The following is a 24,030-nucleotide window of genomic DNA, read 5'->3' as shown; positions in this document are numbered from 1 at the left end:
TATAATCAACAAATATAAGTTTGAAATAAAGTGTCCAAATATAATTCTTCCAATACACAAGTGTGTACAAAGTACATACAGTATCCCTTTGTGCAAATAATAAGTTAATACAATTACTTTCTGTTTCTTTGTTTTCCTCTCTGCAGAAGACTGCAGTGAGCAGCTTGTCCACCATAAGGAGCTGACCGGGCATCGGGGCGGCCGCAAGGGCTGGCTCCGTGTCTTGTTATGCAAAGATTTTCCCGACAATACCAAGACAACCGTCCACATGAGTAGCTACACCGTCAAGAAGCCGTACAGGTGCGACCAATGCATGAAGCGCTTTCAAAATAAAGGCAACCTGAGGAGGCACATGAGGACTCACTCCGGGGAGAAGCCCTACAGCTGTGACCAATGCACGAAGCGCTTCGGACATAGCTCCAGCCTGAAGATCCACATGAGGACTCACTCCGGGGAGAAGCCCTACAGCTGTGACCAATGCATGAAGCGCTTTAGCCAGAGCTGCAGCCTGAAGATCCACATGAGGACTCACTCCGGGGAGAAGCCGTACGGGTGCGACCAATGCACGAAGCGCTTCAGTCGAAGCACCCACCTGAAGACCCACATGAGGTCTCACTCCGGGGAGAAGCCCTACAGCTGTGACCAATGCACGAAGCGCTTCAGTCGAAGCGACCACCTGAAGAGCCACATGTGGACTCACTTCGGGGAGAAGCCCTTCGTGTGTCTGGAGTGCAAGGCCAGCTTCAGCAACCCGAGCCTTTTGCGTGTGCACATTCTCAATCATACGGGCAGTGGGGTGCATTGACACTGGGCAACGAGACGCTTTGATTGACACCTCTATCCTGTATTCGTTGAAATGACTGCTGTAGGTTTTTTTTCATCATGGTTAAAGAGGCTTTCCAACTTTTGACACGCTTTCTGTTTTTATCGTTGTAAATAATTGATATCTGTGAAGAATCACTTATTTGTTGGACAATATTAGATTTAATTTTAGAGGATTATGGCGCGTTTCCACCGAGTGGAGCGGTACGGTTAGTCCACATTGGAAATCTTTGGAAAATAAAAGTTGATTCCCCTCACATGAGGAGCTGTAGGTCTGCAAGTGAATGAAGGCGGCTAACAGGAAGCCAATGTTTCTGGATACACAATTCTGAATTTTGAATCAAAAAACTCGTCTGATTCCGGATAAGACTGGCAAATGCCAATTTACAGATATCTCTGTGTATCCCTTTAACGGTATCCCACTTAAAACACACCGTCTAGGGTCGTGGTTTGCCACTGTTGGCACTAATATCATTCTGATAATATAATAAATATACTTTTTAATTACCAGCTCAGGCCTTGTCTTTCTCTGTCTGCCTCTATACCTTCCTCTCCAATTTGAAACGTTGAAAAATATTCAATGGGAGAGAAATACATGGTGGTATTTCTTCCTCTATGTTTCCATTCTAAATTAGTAAAAAGTAATATTTTATTATTTTCCAATAATATTTCACTCTAATAACACTTGATTAAAAGAGAGATGTAAGATGTATGTCTTACTTATAAATGATTAAGGCCAGACTGCTATTTTACTTGCCCAGATGTCTCTATCTCCACAGATCACTTTGCAACGGCTTGAACAGGGACATTTGAAGGACAATGGATAGTTGCAAACATTATTTGTATAGACTATTAGGTATGGTACTCATACCTAATAGGCATACTGACGACCGAACCATGACCTGGTTTACTGTCTGACCCCACCAGACTTGTATGCAGCAAGCCATTAGCTAAATGACTTTGTATGAGACACATCAACACATTGCACAAAGCATCATGAGAGATCTCACAACAAGACTGTGTATCAGTCTTGTTGTTCACACAGTTTGTTGTTGTTTGTCAAATAAACAATAACAACAACTATAAATGTTTAGTAGCTTAATCATGTCTTGTTCGCCCGTCAGATGCCTGTGAACTTCTTCGACAATACTACTGTACTACTCTGGTACTGCCACAACAAGTAGAGACTTGCAAGGTGACATTGCTCATTTAACTGTCTAATCTCCCTGATGCACATGGACACTTTGTGTCCCCAACTTTGTGTGAGACACTTCAATGCGTGGTCCAATGGATCAAGTTAAATCTCTGTGTGTTATATTGTTGTGTGATGAAGGGAAAACGGACACACAAGTGTCTTGACTCTATGCTCTTATTGTACCCTTAAATTGAGTTGATGGATATCTGAACCTAGAGTTACAAGAGGTGTAGGCCTACAGGGGTTCCAAGTCATGTAATTGCCAGGGACAGGTTAACTAAAGTGAGGGACTAGATAGTTGTGTGGGGTTGACGGGTGTGGGTATGTGGTGTTCTGTGCTGAATTCAACCAGTTTCGTGTTATGTTTGTTCGTAAGTGCCCCAGCCACTCCACTAGGGGGCAGCCGCGCGCTATGTTTTGTATCACCAGGGCTTTAACAGGCAGAACGATCCTATCCTTCTTTGCACCCGCTTGAATATTGCATTCAAATATGGCGTTGTAGAGTGATGGGAAAGGTTTTCTGTCCCTTCGACGTTCATTCATTCAGGTGGTTACCCCGCGGCAAGATGGCGGCATTGTTGACGCATGCTTAGCAGCCGAATGCGATATCTAGTCCGTATATATGCATGATTGCAAGCTGTTGCCCAACGTGAAGGAAGAATGCTTAACAACCGCCTTTTAAGGACGCCACCAAGCACTGTTCCAATGCACCTTTTTCGCGTCCTTTGATTTTGAGAATTCCGAGAATTTTCAGCATCGCTGGATCCTCAACGAGCAAAAAAACCCACTATCCTTTGTGTTCACACGCTGCGCGGGGTATTCAAAAAATTGCGGAGGAGATGGAAGTGAAATGATTTGAAAGTTTTCAGAAATATTTAGTGCCGTATTGCTTTTTATACATTCATCATGTAAATTCAAAAAATATATCTTAAAGACCTGTGCGATTTTTTTTTTGCAACGTAATGATAGGTTATATTTTGAATGGATTGATTTGTTTTAACTTAACTTACTTACTTACAAACTACTGTCGCCAATAAGAATTTCAACATTAAAATATTTACCACTGGTGCAGTATAAATGGCTGATAATTTTTCATGCAAAGAAAATACAATTAATCGCGAAGAAGTTTGATAATGTTAGGTTTTGCGTGAGGCCGCTTTGTGAACTACAGCTGCTCTCGACGCGAATGATATACGTCACCACCCGCACGTGGAACTCTGGTGCAGACAATAGCGATCTCTCTGCCCAACCTCACCGCGGTTTTCCAAGGGGAGGATAGCAGCATCGAAAGAGGTGAAAACCATTACAATAATAATAATATAAATAAAAATAATTAAGGGGGATGTGGGGAGTTTCAGTCATGCCGATGGGGAGATTGTCGGTCTTGTTCACGCCAGTCGCAGGGAGCGTGACGTCACATACACGTAGTCTTTCTCATTGTGTATTCTCCACAGCTTTTACCTGAACAATTGCACAATACACGGTCAAACTCTTGACGTCAAAAATTATCGTTTAAATCCACAAACAGGGGCATATAAAGACTGGGACCAGAAAATGATTGCGTTCTCTGAATTGAAACCCATTCATATTTTACGATCTCATAGGCCCCATTGGGGTCTACCGGAAAAGGGCGGGACTTCGCCACTATTAAAAAGCGGAAGCGCTCCCACACGGACAAGGCGTTCATCCGAACTCCGAACGCTCACAGACGCTCGGCAGCACAGGAGCGCTCCAGCCTCGTCTCCATAGACTGCGACTCGCAGGGAAGCGTTACGGCAAGACTGCATCCTCCTCTTCGGAACACAGGAATGTGTTCTGTGTATTTTACAGGTGAGCTGGTGTAGTTTTGTGCACAACGATGCTATAAGTTAATATGATGTGATACGAAGTTTTGTGAAATTGTATACTGAGCCCTAATGTTTAGATGGAGAACCGAGCGAAAAGACTTGGTGCCTCACCCCCACTTGGAACTCTGGTATAGTACAGACATGGCGATGTAGTTACCCCCGATGTTGGATATGATGCGTTATAATCAATTGAAATTAGTAAAACAAGGCTGTGTTCATGTTGTGCTCAGGTAATTTTGCGCTGGTGTTCGTTCAATATCCTCAACCTGGTCACCCGCTTTAGGTTTGAGTCTAGCGAGGAGACGTCCCTCTCCAAAAACTGAATCTGTGTCTGCAGTACACATTTTAAATTCTGTGTCAATGTTACATAGATGCATTTAAATAGTTTCTTTCACTACACTTCTCCTTTTGTGCAAACAATGACTTTCTGTATTTTTTCCCCCTCTCGGCAGAAGACTTTGGAGACAGCAGCACGCAGTGCTGCGCCACCTCAGAGAGTCTGCATGTGGACGCCCCTGGCTCCTCCCACGTGTCCAGTCACAACGGGGAGCTGAGGATCCTGAGCGTCTATGGAAAAGGGGAGGGCCCGCTGGCGCTGGACGGCCATGACCCCCTCTTCACCACGTCCGAAGGGAAGGCCCTGAGCTCGCTGTCTGTGGACCGCAGCGTGGCCACGGGCCTGGAGCGTGGAGAGCGGTTGGTCCGCCGTGAGGAGCTGAGTGTGCAGGTTGGAAATCATCTTCTCATTCACCATCCAAAAGAGAGGCCTTCTCTGTTACACCTCCAGCACACACCCATAGAAAGCACACACCTTTATGACTCAGTGTGTCGTTAGTGGGGATTGATAACTATTCTGTGCAAATGAAAGAATATGTCTGATGTGTTTCCTTCTTTATGTGGAAAGCAGCAGACCCCAGACACCATTTCAATCAAGGTTGAAGAGGATCTTGGTGGAGGCATGCCCGCTGTAGGTTAGTAATACACATTGCATCTATGCAAGGAAACAACCTGGATCAACTGAGAATTTACTAGATTCTACCTGCTCTAAAAAGCTTGATCCTCTTTGGAAAAGCATCATGACCAGAGCCTTGATAAAACACAAGTGAAACTTGGGAGTTGCAGTTCAAAGATGGAAACCGTCAAGAGGCCAGAAGGGTTTAGAGACGGATGCCACATGAGCTGGTTCATGGACGAGGAGACATCCCTCTCCAAAACTCTGAATCTGTGTCAGAGTTTGTGTCAATGTTGCATGTGTCAATGTTGCATACACATGCATTTAAATAGTTTCTTTCACGTGTACAAATACACACTTCTCCTTTTGTGCAAATGATGTATCAAAACAATTACTTACTGTCTTTTTCCCCCTCTCTGCAGAAGACTGCGATGCCTTTGGAGACAGCAGCACACAGCGCGGCGCCACCTCAGAGAGTCTGCGTGTGGACGCCCCTGGCTCCTCCCACATGTCCAGTCACAACGGGGAGCTGAGGATCCTGAGCGTCTTCGGAAAAGGGGAGGGCCCGCTGGCGCTGGACGGCCTTGACACCCTCTTCACCACGTCTGAAGTGGAGGCCCTGAGCTCGCTGTCTGCGGACCACAGCATGGCCACGGGCCTGGACAGCAGCAAGCAGTTGGTCTGCCGTGAGGAGCTGAGTGTGCAGGTTGGAAATCATCTTCTCATTCACCATTCTCTGTTACACCTCCAGCACACACCCATAGAAAGCACACACTTTTATGACTCAATGTGTCGTTAGTGGGGATTGATAACTATTCTGTGCAAATGAAAGAATATGTCTGATGTGTGTTTCCTTCTTCATGTGGAAAGCAGCAGACCCCAGACACTATTTCAGTGAAGGTTGAAGAGGATATTGGTGGAGGCATGCCGGCTGTAGGTTAGTAATACACATTACATCTATGCAAGCAAGCAAACGACCTGGATCAACTGAGAATGTACTAGATTCTACCTGCGCTAAAGAGCCTGGTCCTCTTTTTGAAAAGCATCTTGACCAGAGCCCTGCTAAAACACAAGGACTACTTCCAGTTTATAGTAGAATGATTTACATATTCTGCATGGCAGACAGGTGTCAGGAATGCTGAGATCAGCTCTGATTCCCAATATAACTACAGTATTGGTAAAACAGGTGATAGGAAACTACAGATGACCTGGGTTGTGTCTTTATGACGTTCCCACATCCTTAAAAGAGGGAGATGTAGCGGTGCCTTCTCAGCTGGAGCTTTTGACCCTTGACCCCCCCAAGGGGAACAAGGAAAAGGTATAACCAACAAATAGAAGTTTGAAAGAATGTCCAAATATAATTCTTCCAATACACAAGTGTGTACAAAGTACATACAGTATCCCTTTGTGCAAATAATAAGTTGTGGCAACCCGGTCCACAAGAGTTCTCACGGCAAGTACCATGCAGAGGTTCCAAATAAAGCCATAGTCGGCGTTTATTCACAGGTAAGGCATTGAACAGGAAATACATAAACTGTACTATGGCCTCCGAGAGACACGAGTAAAAGAATGTATCGTCGGCATTCTGCTGGGTCGTCGTTCCTGCGTCTCCCTGGGTTGAGTTCTCGGTCTCCTTTTAAGATGTCCGCCCGGTCTTTTCCTCTCTCCGGCCAGTTGTTGATTGCATTGAGTGAAGATGTGCTCTCTGCCGCCGGCTAGTGGATGGCGGCGGTACACGCCGTCCACCACTAGCCCACGGTTCGGGTTGCCACAAAGTTAATACAATTACTTACTCTGTCCTGTTGTTTTCCTTGCTGCAGAAGACTGCAATGACATTAGAGACCGCAGCACACAGCGCGGCACAACCTCAGAGAGTCTGCATGTGGACGCCCCTGGCTCCTCCCACAAGTCCAGTCACAACGGGGAGCTGCGGATCCTGAGTGTCTACGGAAAAGGGGAGGGCCCGCTGGCGCTGGACGGCCATGACACCGTATCTGAACTGGAGGCCTTGAGCTCGCTGTCTGCGGACCGCAGCTCGTTAGGTAAAGGTTTTCCCGACAATACCAAGACAACCATCCACATGTGTAGCCACCCCGACGAGAAGCCCTACAGCTGTGACCAATGCATGAAGAGCTATGCACAGAAAGGCGACCTTGCGATCCACATGACGACTCACTCCAGGGAGATGCCCTACAGGTGCGACCAATGCGTGAAGAGCTTCAGATATAAAAGCAACCTGAAGACCCACATGAGGACTCACTCCGGGGAGAAGCCTTACAGCTGTGACCAATGCGTGAAGAGCTATGCACAGAAAATCAGCCTTGAGATCCACATGAGGACTCACTCCGGGGAGAAGCCGTACGGGTGCGACCAATGCGTGAAGAGCTTCAAAGATAAAGGCAGCCTGAAGATCCACATGAGGACTCACTCCGGGGAGAAGCCCTACAGCTGTGACCAATGCACGAAGCGCTTCAGTCGAAGCACCCACCTGAAGATCCACATATGGACTCACTCCGGGGAGAAGCCCTACAGCTGTGACCAATGCATGAAGAGCTATGCACAGAAAGGCGACCTTGCGATCCACATGACGATTCACTCCAGGGAGAAGCCCTACAGGTGCGACCAATGCGTGAAGAGCTATAGACAGAAAATCAGCCTTGAGATCCACATGAGGACTCACTCCGGGGAGAAGCCGTACGGGTGCGACCAATGCGTGAAGAGCTTCAAAGATAAAGGCAGCCTGAAGATCCACATGAGGACTCACTCCGGGGAGAAGCCCTACAGCTGTGACCAATGCACGAAGCGCTTCAGTCGAAGCATCCACCTGAAGACCCACATGAGGTCTCACTCCGGGGAGAAGCCCTACAGCTGTGACCAATGCATGAAGCGCTTCAGTCGAAGCGGCCACCTGAAGATCCACATGAGGTCTCACTCCGGGGAGAAGCCTTACAGCTGTGACCAATGCGTGAAGAGCTATAGACAGAAAATCAGCCTTGAGATCCACATGAGGACTCACTCCGGGGAGAAGCCGTACGGGTGCGACCAATGCGTGAAGAGCTTCAAAGATAAAGGCAGCCTGAAGATCCACATGAGGACTCACTCCGGGGAGAAGCCCTACAGCTGTGACCAATGCATGAAGAGCTACAGTCGAAGCACCCACCTGAAGACCCACATGAGGTCTCACTCCGGGGAGAAGCCCTACAGCTGTGACCAATGCATGAAGAGCTACAGTCGAAGCGACAACCTGAAGAACCACATGTGGACTCATTCCGGGGAGATGCCCTACAGCTGTGACCAATGCATGAAGCGCTTCAGTCGAAGCGACCACCTGAAGATCCACATGAGGACTCACTCCGGGTAGAAGCCCTTCGTGTGTCTGGAGTGCAAGGCCAGCTTCAGCAACCCGAGCCTTTTGCGTGTGCACATTCTCAATCACACGGGCAGTGGGGTGCATTGACACTGGGCAACGAGACGCTTTGATTGACATCTCTATCCTGTATTCGTTGAAATGACTGCTGTAGGTTTTTTTTCATCATGGTTAAAGAGGCTTTCCAACTTTTGACATGCTTTCTGTTTTTATCGTTGTAAATAATTGATCTGTGAAGAATCACTTATTTGTTGGACAATATTAGATTTAATTTTAGAGCATTATGGCGCGTTTCCACCGAGTGGAGCGGTACGGTTCGGTTCTGCCGACTGATTCAGTTTTATTTTTCTATTTATTTTTTATGTTTTGTGTGTAGTCTGAGACTGTAGGCTACTGCTGCCTGTCTTTTCCAGGTCACTTGAAGAGATGTTTAATCTCAATGACATTCTTCTGGTAAAACAAAAACTCATCTTAAACTCTTAGGTCAGGTAGCCAATGTACAATCTGCAATTTTGTAAAAAATATATTTTATTATTGACAACAGTGAGCTGAACATTATAGGGTCCCGTCCTTCCAGTCCCTGTTTTCTCAGTTAAACACAAATCAACTACATTTGTCCCAGTGTTTGTTACATATGAAATAAAGGGAAAAAAAATGCTCTTTCTCTGGTAACATCATTCGCGACGCCGTTCTTCTTCGTTGTTTCTTCTATTTGTCTCTAACTCATGCTCCAATCTTTCATCGATCGATGCTTCGGATTTTGTGGATGCAACAGAATATATGATGCATAATTTTAGCAACATTTAAGATGATCGTGATGAGTTCTGCCCGGTCTGCCTCCATTTTGTCTATGGTCAAATCAAAACAAACCACAGTGACAGCGGCCGCATGTGTTTAAGAGATGAGCCCTGTAAACCAAAAATGGAGACATTTGTGTGTCTGTTTCCCCTGCACCACACAACATTATCACACACACACACACACCGCTCCTGTTCTCCTTTGTGCAACGTGTTGACGCGTCTCACACAAAGTGATTTGGCTAATGGCTTACTTCATATAAGTCTGGTAGGGTCAGACAGTAAAATTAGCACGTCACATTCGGGTCATCAGTAAAAAAGTACCGTACCAACTAAGTACCGTACCTAATAGTCTATACAAATAATGTTTGCAAATATCCAACCACCTTCTAATTTCCCTCTTAAATGGCTGCAGTTGCTAGTAATGTTTCCATTCTATCAGTCAACCAGAGGTCATATTTTCACAGATACAAAACAAGTGATACAAACATTGCTCTTGTCGTTTTTAGATAATTTATTGTGGAAATGTTTCACATACCTTTCAGCTCTATATACAGCAGATGCTGTCTATAACCTCTAACCTAATACCTTGACTTAACCATCTAACCAGCTAGTAGCTATACTCGCCACTCACAACTACACAACTACTCCTAGAATTGCTTGCAAACTGCATCATGTGTTGTTACTGAGACTCGTTTTGAATAAGCGTCTATTCGGTCCACATTGGAAATCTTTGGAAAATAAAAGTTGATTCCCCTCACATGAGGAGCTGTAGGTCTGCAAGTCAATGAAGGCGGCTAACAGGAAGCCAATGTTTCTGGATACACAATACCAGCTCAGGCCTTGTCTTTCTCTGTCTGCCTCTATACCTTCCTCTCCAATTTGAAACGTTGAAAAATATTCAATGGGAGAGAAATACATGGTGGTATTTCTTCCTCTATGTTTCCATTCTAAATGAGTAAAAAGTAATATTTTATTATTTTTTATTATTTTCCAATAATATTTCACTCTAATAACACTTGATTAAAAGAGAGATGTAAGATGTATGTCTTACTTATAAATGATTAAGGCCAGACTGCTATTTTACTTGCCCAGATGTCTATCTCCACAGATCACGTTGCAACGGCTTGAACAGGGACATTTGAAGGACAATGGATAGTTGCAAACATTATTTGTATAGACTATTAGGTATGGTACTCATACCTAATAGGCATACTGACGACCGGACCATGACCTGGTTTACTGTCTGACCCCACCAGACTTGTATGCAGCAAGCCATTAGCTAAATGACTTTGTTTGAGACACATCAACACATTGCACAAAGCATCATGGGAGATCTCACAACAAGACTGTGTATCAGTCTTGTTGTTCACACTGTTTGGTGTTGTTTGTCAAATAAACAATAACAACAACAACTATAAATGTTTAGTAGCTTAATCATGTCTTGTTCGCCCGTCAGATGCCTGTGAACTTCTTCGACAATACTACTGTACTACTCTGGTACAGCCACAACAAGTAGAGACTTGCAAGGTGACATTGCTCATTTAACTGTCTAATCTCCCTGATGCACATAGACACTTTGTGTCCCCAACTTTGTGTGAGACACTTCAATGCGTGGTCCAATGGATCAAGTTAAATCTCTGTGTGTTATATTGTTGTGTGATGAAGGGAAAACGGACACACTAGTGTCTTGACTCTATGCTCTTATTGTACCCTTAAATTGAGTTGATGGATATCTGAACCTAGAGTTACAAGAGGTGTAGGCCTACAGGGGTTCCAAGTCATGTAATTGCCAGGGACAGGTTAACTAAAGTGAGGGACTAGATAGTTGTGTGGGGTTGACGGGTGTGGGTATGTGGTGTTCTGTGCTGAATTCAACCAGTTTCGTGTTATGTTTGTTCGTAAGTGCCCCAGCCACTCCACTAGGGGGCAGCCGCGCGCTATGTTTTGTATCACCAGGGCTTTAACAGGCAGAACGATCCTATCCTTCTTTGCACCCGCTTGAATATTGCATTAAAATAAGGCGTTGTAGAGTGATTGGGAAAGGTCTTCTGTCCCTTCGACGTTCATTCATTCAGGTGGTTACCCCGCGGCAAGATGGCGGCATTGTTGACGCATGCTTAGCAGCCGAATGCGATATCTAGTCCGTATATATGCATGATTGCAAGCTGTTGCCCAACGTGAAGGAAGAATGCTTAACAACCGCCTTTTAAGGACGCCACCAAGCACTGTTCCAATGCACCTTTTTCGCGTCCTTTGATTTTGAGAATTCCGAGAATTTTCAGCATCGCTGGATCCTCAACGAGCAAAAAAACCCACTATCCTTTGTGTTCACACGCTGCGCGGGGTATTCAAAAAATTGCGGAGGAGATGGAAGTGAAATGATTTGAAAGTTTTCAGAAATATTTAGTGCCGTATTGCTTTTTATACATTCATCATGTAAATTCAAAAAATATATCTTAAAAGACCTGTGCGATTTTTTTTTTGCAACGTAATGATAGGTTATATTTTGAATGGATTGATTTGTTTTAACTTAACTTACTTACTTACAAACTACTGTCGCCAATAACAATTTCAACATTAAAATATTAACCACTGGAGCAGTATGAATGGCTGATAATTTTTCATGCAAAGAAAATACAATTAATCGCGAAGAAGTTTGATAATGTTAGGTTTTGCGTGAGGCCGCTTTGTGAACTACAGCTGCTCTCGACGCGAATGATATACGTCACCACCCGCACGTGGAACTCTGGTGCAGACAATGGCGACCTCTCTGCCCCACCTCACCGCGGTTTACCAAGGGGAGGATAGCAGCATCGAAAGAGGTGAAAACCATTACAATAATAATAATAAAAATAAAAATAATTAAGGGGGATGTGGGGAGTTTCAGTCATGCCGATGGGGAGATTGTCGGTCTTGTTCACGCCAGTCGCAGGGAGCGTGACGTCACATACATGTAGTCTCTCTCATTGTGTATTCTCCACAGCTTTTACCTGAACAATTGCACAATACACGGTCAAACTCTTGACGTCAAAAATGATCGTTTAAATCCACAAACAGGGGCATATAAAGACTGGGACCAGAAAATGATTGCGTTCTCTGCATTGAAACCCATTCATATTTTACGATCTCATAGGCCCCATTGGGGTCTACCGGAAAAGGGCGGGACTTCGCCGCTATTAAAAAGCGGAAGCGCTCCCACACGGACAAGGCGTTCATCCGAACTCCGAACGCTCACAGACGCTCGGCAGCACAGGAGCGCTCCGGCCTCGTCTCCATAGACCGCGACTCGCAGGGAAGCGTTACGGCAAGACTGCATCCTCCTCTTCGGCACACAGGAATGTGTTCTGTGTATTTTACAGGTGAGCTGGTGTAGTTTTGTGCACAACGATGCTATAAGTTAATATGATGTGATATGAAGTTTTGTGAAATTGTATACTGAGCCCTACTGTTTAGATGGAGAACCGAGCGAAAAGACTTGGTGCCTCACCCCCACTTGGAACTCTGGTATAGTACAGACATGGCGATGTAGTTACCCCCGATGTTGGATATTATGCGTTATAATCAATTGAAATTAGTAAAACAAGGCTGTGTTCATGTTGTGCTCAGATAATTTTGCGCTGGTGTTCGTTCAATATCCTCAACCTGGTCACCCGCTTTAGGTTTGAGTCTAGCGAGGAGACGTCCCTCTCCAAAAACTGAATCTGTGTCTGCAGTACACATTTTAAATTCTGTGTCAATGTTACATAGATGCATTTAAATAGTTTCTTTCACTACACTTCTCCTTTTGTGCAAACAATGACTTTCTGTATTTTTTCCCCCTCTCGGCAGAAGACTTTGGAGACAGCAGCACGCAGTGCTGCGCCACCTCAGAGAGTCTGCATGTGGACGCCCCTGGCTCCTCCCACGTGTCCAGTCACAACGGGGAGCTGAGGATCCTGAGCGTCTATGGAAAAGGGGAGGGCCCGCTGGCGCTGGACGGCCATGACACCCTCTTCACCACGTCTGAAGGGAAGGCCCTGAGCTCGCTGTCTGTGGACCGCAGCGTGGCCACGGGCCTGGAGTGTGGAGAGCGGTTGGACCGCCGTGAGGAGCTGAGTGTGCAGGTTGGAAATCATCTTCTCATTCACCATCCAAAAGAGAGGCCTTCTCTGTTACACCTCCAGCACACACCCATAGAAAGCACACACCTTTATGACTCAGTGTGTCGTTAGTGGGGATTGATAACTATTCTGTGCAAATGAAAGAATATGTCTGATGTGTTTCCTTCTTTATGTGGAAAGCAGCAGACCCCAGACACCATTTCAATCAAGGTTGAAGAGGATCTTGGTGGAGGCATGCCCGCTGTAGGTTAGTAATACACATTGCATCTATGCAAGGAAACAACCTGGATCAACTGAGAATTTACTAGATTCTACCTGCTCTAAAAAGCTTGATCCTCTTTGGAAAAGCATCATGACCAGAGCCTTGATAAAACACAAGTGAAACTTGGGAGTTGCAGTTCAAAGATGGAAACCGTCAAGAGGCCAGAAGGGTTTAGAGACGGATGCCACATGAGCTGGTTCATGGACGAGGAGACATCCCTCTCCAAAACTCTGAATCTGTGTCAGAGTTTGTGTCAATGTTGCATGTGTCAATGTTGCATACACATGCATTTAAATAGTTTCTTTCACGTGTACAAATACACACTTCTCCTTTTGTGCAAATGATGTATCAAAACAATTACTTACTGTTTTTTTTTTCCCCCTCTCTGTAGAAGACTGCGATGCCTTTGGAGACAGCAGCACACAGCGCGGCGCCACCTCAGAGAGTCTGTGTGTGGACGCCCCTGGCTCCTCACACATGTCCAGTCACAACGGGGAGCTGAGGATCCTGAACGTCTTCGGAAAAGGGGAGGGCCCGCTGGCGCTGGACGGCCTTGACACCCTCTTCACCACGTCTGAAGTGGAGGCCCTGAGCTCGCTGTCTGCGGACCGCAGCGTGGCCACGGGCCTGGACAGCAGCAAGCAGTTGGTCTGCCGTGAGGAGCTGAGTGTGCAGGTTGGAAATCATCTTCTCATTCACCATTCTCTGTTACACCTCCAGCACACACCCATAGAAAGCACACACTTTTATGACTCAATGTGTCGTTAGTGGGGATTGATAACTATTCTGTGCAAATGAAAGAATATGTCTGATGTGTGTTTCCTTCTTCATGTGGAAAGCAGCAGACCCCAGACACTATTTCAGTGAAGGTTGAAGAGGATATTGGTGGAGGCATGCCGGCTGTAGGTTAGTAATACACATTACATCTATGCAAGCAAGCAAACGACCTGGATCAACTGAGAATGTACTAGATTCTACCTGCGCTAAAGAGCCTGGTCCTCTTTTTGAAAAGCATCTTGACCAGAGCCCTGCTAAAACACAAGGACTACTTCCAGTTTATAGTAGAATGATTTACATATTCTGCATGGCAGACAGGTGTCAGGAATGCTGAGATCAGCTCTGATTCCCAATATAACTACAGTATTGGTAAAACAGGTGATAGGAAACTACAGATGACCTGGGTTGTGTCTTTATGACGTTCCCACATCCTTAAAAGAGGGAGATGTAGCGGTGCCTTCTCAGCTGGAGCTTTTGACCCTTGACCCCCCCAAGGGGAACAAGGAAAAGGTATAACCAACAAATAGAAGTTTGAAAGAATGTCCAAATATAATTCTTCCAATACACAAGTGTGTACAAAGTACATACAGTATCCCTTTGTGCAAATAATAAGTTGTGGCAACCCGGTCCACAAGAGTTCTCACGGCAAGTACCATGCAGAGGTTCCAAATAAAGCCATAGTCGGCGTTTATTCACAGGTAAGGCATTGAACAGGAAATACATAAACTGTACTATGGCCTCCGAGAGACACGAGTAAAAGAATGTATCGTCGGCCTTCTGCTGGGTCGTCGTTCCTGCGTCTCCCTGGGTTGAGTTCTCGGTCTCCTTTTAAGATGTCCGCCCGGTCTTTTCCTCTCTCCGGCCAGTTGTTGATTGCATTGAGTGAAGATGTGCTCTCTGCCGCCGGCTAGTGGATGGCGGCGGTACACGCCGTCCACCACTAGCCCACGGTTCGGGTTGCCACAAAGTTAATACAATTACTTACTCTGTCCTGTTGTTTTCCTTGCTGCAGAAGACTGCAATGACATTAGAGACCGCAGCACACAGCGCGGCACAACCTCAGAGAGTCTGCATGTGGACGCCCCTGGCTCCTCCCACAAGTCCAGTCACAACGGGGAGCTGCGGATCCTGAGTGTCTACGGAAAAGGGGAGGGCCCGCTGGCGCTGGACGGCCATGACACCGTATCTGAACTGGAGGCCTTGAGCTCGCTGTCTGCGGACCGCAGCGTGGCCAAGAGCCTGAACTGCAGCCGCAAGGGCCGGCCCGGTGTCTCGTTAGGTAAAGGTTTTCCCGACAATACCAAGACAACCATCCACATGTGTAGCCACCCCGACGAGAAGCCCTACAGCTGTGACCAATGCATGAAGAGCTATGCACAGAAAGGCGACCTTGCGATCCACATGACGACTCACTCCAGGGAGAAGCCCTACAGGTGCGACCAATGCGTGAAGAGCTTCAGATATAAAAGCAACCTGAAGACCCACATGAGGACTCACTCCGGGGAGAAGCCTTACAGCTGTGACCAATGCGTGAAGAGCTATGCACAGAAAATCAGCCTTGAGATCCACATGAGGACTCACTCCGGGGAGAAGCCGTACGGGTGCGACCAATGCGTGAAGAGCTTCAAAGATAAAGGCAGCCTGAAGATCCACATGAGGACTCACTCCGGGGAGAAGCCCTACAGCTGTGACCAATGCACGAAGCGCTTCAGTCGAAGCACCCACCTGAAGATCCACATATGGACTCACTCCGGGGAGAAGCCCTACAGCTGTGACCAATGCATGAAGAGCTATGCACAGAAAGGCGACCTTGCGATCCACATGACGATTCACTCCAGGGAGAAGCCCTACAGGTGCGACCAATGCGTGAAGAGCTATAGACAGAAAATCAGCCTTGAGATCCACATGAGGACTCACTCCGGGGAGAAGCCGTACGGGTGCGACCAATGCGTGAAGAGCTTCAAAGATAAAGGCAGCCTGAAGATCCACATGAGGACTCACTCCGGGGAGAAGCCCTACAGCTGTGACCAATGCACGAAGCGCTTCAGTCGAAGCATCCACCTGAAGACCCACATGAGGTCTCACTCCGGGGAGAAGCCCTACAGCTGTGACCAATGCACGAAGCGCTTCAGTCAAAGCACCCACCTGAAGAGCCACATGAGGTCTCACTCCGGGGAGAAGCCTTACAGCTGTGACCAATGCGTGAAGAGCTATAGACAGAAAATCAGCCTTGAGATCCACATGAGGACTCACTCCGGGGAGAAGCCGTACGGGTTCGACCAATGCGTGAAGAGCTTCAAAGATAAAGGCAGCCTGAAGATCCACATGAGGACTCACTCCGGGGAGAAGCCCTACAGCTGTGACCAATGCACGAAGCGCTTCAGTCGAAGCATCCACCTGAAGACCCACATGAGGTCTCACTCCGGGGAGAAGCCCTACAGCTGTGACCAATGCATGAAGCGCTTCAGTCGAAGCGACCACCTGAAGATCCACATGAGGTCTCACTCCGGGGAGAAGCCTTACAGCTGTGACCAATGCATGAAGCGCTTCAGTCGAAGCGACAACCTGAAGAACCACATGTGGACTCATTCCGGGGAGATGCCCTACAGCTGTGACCAATGCATGAAGCGCTTCAGTCGAAGCGACCACCTGAAGATCCACATGAGGACTCACTCCGGGGAGAAGCCCTACAGCTGTGACCAATGCACGAAGCGCTTCAGTCAAAGCACCCACCTGAAGATCCACATGTGGACTCACTCCGGGTAGAAGCCCTTCGTGTGTCTGGAGTGCAAGGCCAGCTTCAGCAACCCGAGCCTTTTGCGTGTGCACATTCTCAATCACACGGGCAGTGGGGTGCATTGACACTGGGCAACGAGACGCTTTGATTGACATCTCTATCCTGTATTCGTTGAAATGACTGCTGTAGGTTTTTTTTCATCATGGTTAAAGAGGCTTTCCAACTTTTGACATGCTTTCTGTTTTTATCGTTGTAAATAATTGATCTGTGAAGAATCACTTATTTGTTGGACAATATTAGATTTAATTTTAGAGCATTATGGCGCGTTTCCACCGAGTGGAGCGGTACGGTTAGGTGCGGTACGGTTCGGTTCTGCCGACTGATTCAGTTTTATTTTTCTAATGTTTTGTGTGTAGTCTGAGACTGTAGGCTACTGCTGCCTGTCTTTTCCAGGTCACTTGAAGAGATGTTTAATCTCAATGACATTCTTCTGGTAAAACAAAAACTCATCTTAAACTCTTAGGTCAGGTAGCCAATGTACAATCTGCAATTTTGTAAAAAATATATTTTATTATTGACAACAGTGAGCTGAACATTATAGGGTCCCGTCCTTCCAGTCCCTGTTTTCTCAGTTAAACACAAATCAACTACATTTGTCCCAGTGTTTGTTACATATGAAATAAAGGGAAAAAAAATGCTCTTTCTCTGGTAACATCATTCGCGACGCCGTTCTTCTTCGTTGTTTCTTCTATTTGTCTCTAACTCATGCTCCAATCTTTCATCGATCGATGCTTCGGATTTTGTGGATGCAACAGAATATATGATGCATAATTTTAGCAACATTTAAGATGATCGTGATGAGTTCTGCCCGGTCTGCCTCCATTTTGTCTATGGTCAAATCAAAACAAACCACAGTGACAGCGGCCGCATGTGTTTAAGAGATGAGCCCTGTAAACCAAAAATGGAGACATTTGTGTGTCTGTTTCCCCTGCACCACACAACATTATCACACACACACACACACCGCTCCTGTTCTCCTTTGTGCAACGTGTTGACGCGTCTCACACAAAGTGATTTGGCTAATGGCTTACTTCATATAAGTCTGGTAGGGTCAGACAGTAAAATTAGCACGTCACATTCGGGTCATCAGTAAAAAAGTACCGTACCAACTAAGTACCGTACCTAATAGTCTATACAAATAATGTTTGCAAATATCCAACCACCTTCTAATTTCCCTCTTAAATGGCTGCAGTTGCTAGTAATGTTTCCATTCTATCAGTCAACCAGAGGTCATATTTTCACAGATACAAAACAAGTGATACAAACATTGCTCTTGTCGTTTTTAGATAATTTATTGTGGAAATGTTTCACATACCTTTCAGCTCTATATACAGCAGATGCTGTCTATAACCTCTAACCTAATACCTTGACTTAACCATCTAACCAGCTAGTAGCTATACTCGCCACTCACAACTACACAACTACTCCTAGAATTGCTTGCAAACTGCATCATGTGTTGTTACTGAGACTCGTTTTGAATAAGCGTCTATTCGGTCCACATTGGAAATCTTTGGAAAATAAAAGTTGATTCCCCTCACATGAGGAGCTGTAGGTCTGCAAGTCAATGAAGGCGGCTAACAGGAAGCCAATGTTTCTGGATACACAATACCAGCTCAGGCCTTGTCTTTCTCTGTCTGCCTCTATACCTTCCTCTCCAATTTGAAACGTTGAAAAATATTCAATGGGAGAGAAATACATGGTGGTATTTCTTCCTCTATGTTTCCATTCTAAATTAGTAAAAAGTAATATTTTATTATTTTTTATTATTTTCCAATAATATTTCACTCTAATAACACTTGATTAAAAGAGAGATGTAAGATGTATGTCTTACTTATAAATGATTAAGGCCAGACTGCTATTTTACTTGCCCAGATGTCTCTATCTCCACAGATCACTTTGCAACGGCTTGAACAGGGACATTTGAAGGACAATGGATAGTTGCAAACATTATTTGTATAGACTATTAGGTATGGTACTCATACCTAATAGGCATACTGACGACCGGACCATGACCTGGTTTACTGTCTGACCCCACCAGACTTGTATGCAGCAAGCCATTAGCTATTTGACTTTGTTTGAGACACATCAACACATAGCACAAAGCATCATGGGAGATCTCACAACAAGACTGTGTATCAGTCTTGTTGTTCACACTGTTTGGTGTTGTTTGTCAAATAAACAATAACAACAACAACTATAAATGTTTAGTAGCTTAATCATGTCTTGTTCGCCCGTCAGATGCCTGTGAACTTCTTCGACAATACTACTGTACTACTCTGGTAGAGCCACAACAAGTAGAGACTTGCAAGGTGACATTGCTCATTTAACTGTCTAATCTCCCTGATGCACATAGACACTTTGTGTCCCCAACTTTGTGTGAGACACTTCAATGCGTGGTCCAATGGATCAAGTTAAATCTCTGTGTGTTATATTGTTGTGTGATGAAGGGAAAACGGACACACTAGTGTCTTGACTCTATGCTCTTATTGTACCCTTAAATTGAGTTGATGGATATCTGAACCTAGAGTTACAAGAGGTGTAGGCCTACAGGGGTTCCAAGTCATGTAATTGCCAGGGACAGATTAACTAAAGTGAGGGACTAGATAGTTGTGTGGGGCTGACGGGTGTGGGTATGTGGTGTTCTGTGCTGAATTCAACCAGTTTCGTGTTATGTTTGTTCGTAAGTGCCCCAGCCACTCCACTAGGGGGCAGCCGCGCGCTATGTTTTGTATCACCAGGGCTTTAACAGGCAGAACGATCCTATCCTTCTTTGCACCCGCTTGAATATTGCATTAAAATAAGGCGTTGTAGAGTGATTGGGAAAGGTCTTCTGTCCCTTCGACGTTCATTCATTCAGGTGGTTACCCCGCGGCAAGATGGCGGCATTGTTGACGCATGCTTAGCAGCCGAATGCGATATCTAGTCCGTATATATGCATGATTGCAAGCTGTTGCCCAACGTGAAGGAAGAATGCTTAACAACCGCCTTTTAAGGACGCCACCAAGCACTGTTCCAATGTTGAAAACACTCGTTTTCAACATACCTTTTTCGCGTCCTTTGATTTTGAGAATTCCGAGAATTTTCAGCATCGTTGGATCCTCAACGAGCAAAAAAACCCCACTATCCTTTGTGTTCACACGCTGCGCGGGGTATTCAAAAAATTGCGGAGGAGATGGAAGTGAAATTATTTGAAAGTTTTCAGAAATATTTAGTGCCGTATTGCTTTTTATACATTCATCATGTAAATTCAAAAAATATATCTTAAAGACCTGTGCGATTTTTTTTTGCAACGTAATGATAGGTTATATTTTGAATGGATTGATTTGTTTTAACTTAACTTACTTACTTACAAACTACTGTCGCCAATAACAATTTCAACATTAAAATATTAACCACTGGAGCAGTATGAATGGCTGATAATTTTTCATGCAAAGAAAATACAATTAATCGCGAAGAAGTTTGATAATGTTAGGTTTTGCGTGAGGCCGCTTTGTGAACTACAGCTGCTCTCGACGCGAATGATATACGTCACCACCCGCACGTGGAACTCTGGTGCAGACAATGGCGACCTCTCTGCCCCACCTCACCGCGGTTTACCAAGGGGAGGATAGCAGCATCGAAAGAGGTGAAAACCATTACAATAATAATAATAAAAATAAAAATAATTAAGGGGGATGTGGGGAGTTTCAGTCATGCCGATGGGGAGATTGTCGGTCTTGTTCACGCCAGTCGCAGGGAGCGTGACGTCACATACATGTAGTCTCTCTCATTGTGTATTCTCCACAGCTTTTACCTGAACAATTGCACAATACACGGTCAAACTCTTGACGTCAAAAATTATCGTTTAAATCCACAAACAGGGGCATATAAAGACTGGGACCAGAAAATGATTGCGTTCTCTGCATTGAAACCCATTCATATTTTACGATCTCATAGGCCCCATTGGGGTCTACCGGAAAAGGGCGGGACTTCGCCACTATTAAAAAGCGGAAGCGCTCCCACACGGACAAGGCGTTCATCCGAACTCCGAACGCTCACAGACTCTCGGCAGCACAGGAGCGCTCCGGCCTCGTCTCCATAGATCGCGACTCGCAGGGAAGCGTTACGGCAAGACTGCATCCTCCTCTTCGGCACACAGGAATGTGTTCTGTGTATTTTACAGGTGAGCTGGTGTAGTTTTGTGCACAACGATGCTATAAGTTAATATGATGTGATATGAAGTTTTGTGAAATTGTATACTGAGCCCTAATGTTTAGATGGAGAACCGAGCGAAAAGACTTGGTGCCTCACCCCCACTTGGAACTCTGGTATAGTACAGACATGGCGATGTAGTTACCCCCGATGTTGGATATGATGCGTTATAATCAATTGAAATTAGTAAAACAAGGCTGTGTTCATGTTGTGCTCAGGTAATTTTGCGCTGGTGTTCGTTCAATATCCTCAACCTGGTCACCCGCTTTAGGTTTGAGTCTAGCGAGGAGACGTCCCTCTCCAAAAACTGAATCTGTGTCTGCAGTACACATTTTAAATTCTGTGTCAATGTTACATAGATGCATTTAAATAGTTTCTTTCACTACACTTCTCCTTTTGTGCAAACAATGACTTTCTGTATTTTTTCCCCCTCTCGGCAGAAGACTTTGGAGACAGCAGCACGCAGTGCTGCGCCACCTCAGAGAGTCTGCATGTGGACGCCCCTGGCTCCTCCCACATGTCCAGTCACAACGGGGAGCTGAGGATCCTGAGCGTCTATGGAAAAGGGGAGGGCCCGCTGGCGCTGGACGGCCATGACCCCCTCTTCACCACGTCCGAAGGGAAGGCCCTGAGCTCGCTGTCTGTGGACCGCAGCGTGGCCACGGGCCTGGAGCGTGGAGAGCGGTTGGACCGCCGTGAGGAGCTGAGTGTGCAGGTTGGAAATCATCTTCTCATTCACCATCCAAAAGAGAGGCCTTCTCTGTTACACCTCCAGCATACACCAATAGAAAGCACACACCTTTATGACTCAGTGTGTCGTTAGTGGGGATTGATAACTATTCTGTGCAAATGAAAGAATATGTCTGATGTGTTTCCTTCTTTATGTTGAAAGCAGCAGACCCCAGACACCATTTCAATCAAGGTTGAAGAGGATCTTGGTGGAGGCATGCCCGCTGTAGGTTAGTAATACACATTGCATCTATGCAAGGAAACAACCTGGATCAACTGAGAATTTACTAGATTCTACCTGCTCTAAAAAGCTTGATCCTCTTTGGAAAAGCATCATGACCAGAGCCTTGATAAAACACAAGTGAAACTTGGGAGTTGCAGTTCAAAGATGGAAACCGTCAAGAGGCCAGAAGGGTTTAGAGACGGATGCCACATGAGCTGGTTCATGGACGAGGAGACATCCCTCTCCAAAACTCTGAATCTGTGTCAGAGTTTGTGTCAATGTTGCATGTGTCAATGTTGCATACACATGCATTTAAATAGTTTCTTTCACGTGTACAAATACACACTTCTCCTTTTGTGCAAATGATGTATCAAAACAATTACTTACTGTCTTTTTCCCCCTCTCTGCAGAAGACTGCGATGCCTTTGGAGACAGCAGCACACAGCGCGGCGCCACCTCAGAGAGTCTGCGTGTGGACGCCCCTGGCTCCTCCCACGTGTCCAGTCACAACGGGGAGCTGAGGATCCTGAGCGTCTTCGGAAAAGGGGAGGGCCCGCTGGCGCTGGACGGCCTTGACACCCTCTTCACCACGTCTGAAGTGGAGGCCCTGAGCTCGCTGTCTGCGGACCACAGCGTGGCCACGGGCCTGGACAGCAGCAAGCAGTTGGTCTGCCGTGAGGAGCTGAGTGTGCAGGTTGGAAATCATCTTCTCATTCACCATTCTCTGTTACACCTCCAGCACACACCCATAGAAAGCACACACTTTTATGACTCAATGTGTCGTTAGTGGGGATTGATAACTATTCTGTGCAAATGAAAGAATATGTCTGATGTGTGTTTCCTTCATGTGGAAAGCAGCAGACCCCAGACACTATTTCAGTGAAGGTTGAAGAGGATATTGGTGGAGGCATGCCGGCTGTAGGTTAGTAATACACATTACATCTATGCAAGCAAGCAAACGACCTGGATCAACTGAGAATGTACTAGATTCTACCTGCGCTAAAGAGCCTGGTCCTCTTTTTGAAAAGCATCTTGACCAGAGCCCTGCTAAAACACAAGGACTACTTCCAGTTTATAGTAGAATGATTTACATATTCTGCATGGCAGACAGGTGTCAGGAATGCTGAGATCAGCTCTGATTCCCAATATAACTACAGTATTGGTAAAACAGGTGATAGGATACTACAGATGACCTGGGTTGTGTCTTTATGACCTCCCCACATCCTTAAAAGAGGGAGATGTAGCGGTGCCTTCTCAGCTGGAGCTTTTGACCCTTGACCCCCCCAAGGGGAACAAGGAAAAGGTATAACCAACAAATAGAAGTTTGAAAGAATGTCCAAATATAATTCTTCCAATACACAAGTGTGTACAAAGTACATACACCCTTTGTGCAAATAATAAGTTGTGGCAACCCGGTCCACAAGAGTTCTCACGGCAAGTACCGTGCAGAGGTTCCAAATAAAGCCATAGTCGGCGTTTATTCACAGGTAAGGCATTGAACAGGAAATACATAAACTGTACTATGGCCTCCGAGAGACACGAGTAAAAGAATGTATCGTCGGCCTTCTGCTGGGTCGTCGTTCCTGCGTCTCCCTGGGTTGAGTTCTCGGTCTCCTTTTAAGATGTCCGCCCGGTCTTTTCCTCTCTCCGGCCAGTTGTTGATTGCATTGAGTGAAGATGTGCTCTCTGCCACACGCCGTCCACCACTAGCCCACGGTTCGGGTTGCCACAAAGTTAATACAATTACTTACTCTGTCTTTGTTTTCCTCGCTGCAGAAGACTGCAATGACATTAGAGACAGCAGCACACAGCGCGGCACCACCTCAGAGAGTCTGCATGTGGACGCCCCTGGCTCCTCCCACAAGTCCAGTCACAACGGGGAGCTGAGGATCCTGAGTGTCTACGGAAAAGGGGAGGGCCCGCTGGCGCTGGACGGCCATGACACCGTATCTGAACTGGAGGCCTTGA

At 45.9% G+C, this 24,030-nt stretch overlaps 4 protein-coding genes across 4 annotated transcripts in view; 3 read left to right on the top strand and 1 right to left on the bottom strand.

Annotated features, from left to right (window-relative positions):
- LOC311341747 (uncharacterized protein) overlaps window positions 1–24,030 on the top strand; it is a gene marked incomplete at its 5' end in the record, with an annotated part of 386,212 nt that overhangs the window by 1,305 nt on the left and 360,877 nt on the right. Inside the window, 8 exon segments of the mRNA XM_084466545.1 lie at window positions 4,415–4,591; window positions 4,769–4,835; window positions 5,239–5,522; window positions 5,690–5,753; window positions 13,737–14,020; window positions 14,185–14,251; window positions 22,473–22,756; window positions 22,918–22,984. Of these exon segments, the coding sequence (XP_084322671.1) occupies window positions 4,415–4,591; window positions 4,769–4,835; window positions 5,239–5,522; window positions 5,690–5,753; window positions 13,737–14,020; window positions 14,185–14,251; window positions 22,473–22,756; window positions 22,918–22,984 (1,294 nt within the window).
- LOC311341753 (uncharacterized protein) overlaps window positions 1–24,030 on the bottom strand; it is a 361,346-nt gene that overhangs the window by 9,233 nt on the left and 328,083 nt on the right. The window lies entirely within an intron of this gene.
- LOC311342348 (uncharacterized protein) lies at window positions 6,897–12,682 on the top strand (the record flags this gene model as incomplete). Its single annotated transcript, XM_084467196.1, has 4 exons — window positions 6,897–7,291; window positions 7,460–8,106; window positions 12,142–12,287; window positions 12,590–12,682. The coding sequence occupies 4 exons, from the start codon at window positions 6,897–6,899 to the stop codon at window positions 12,680–12,682; spliced, it is 1,281 nt and encodes a 426-aa protein (XP_084323322.1).
- Window positions 15,692–16,888, top strand: LOC311342347 (uncharacterized protein; the record flags this gene model as incomplete). The annotated part of the gene is made up of 2 exons (XM_084467195.1): window positions 15,692–15,853; window positions 16,022–16,888. The coding sequence occupies 2 exons, from the start codon at window positions 15,692–15,694 to the stop codon at window positions 16,886–16,888; spliced, it is 1,029 nt and encodes a 342-aa protein (XP_084323321.1).

Source organism: Micromesistius poutassou (genome assembly GCF_964030765.1).
Source record: "Micromesistius poutassou genome assembly, chromosome: 4".
Classification (NCBI taxonomy): Eukaryota; Metazoa; Chordata; class Actinopteri; order Gadiformes; family Gadidae; genus Micromesistius; species Micromesistius poutassou.
This window is presented reverse-complemented; position numbering and strand designations above follow the sequence as displayed.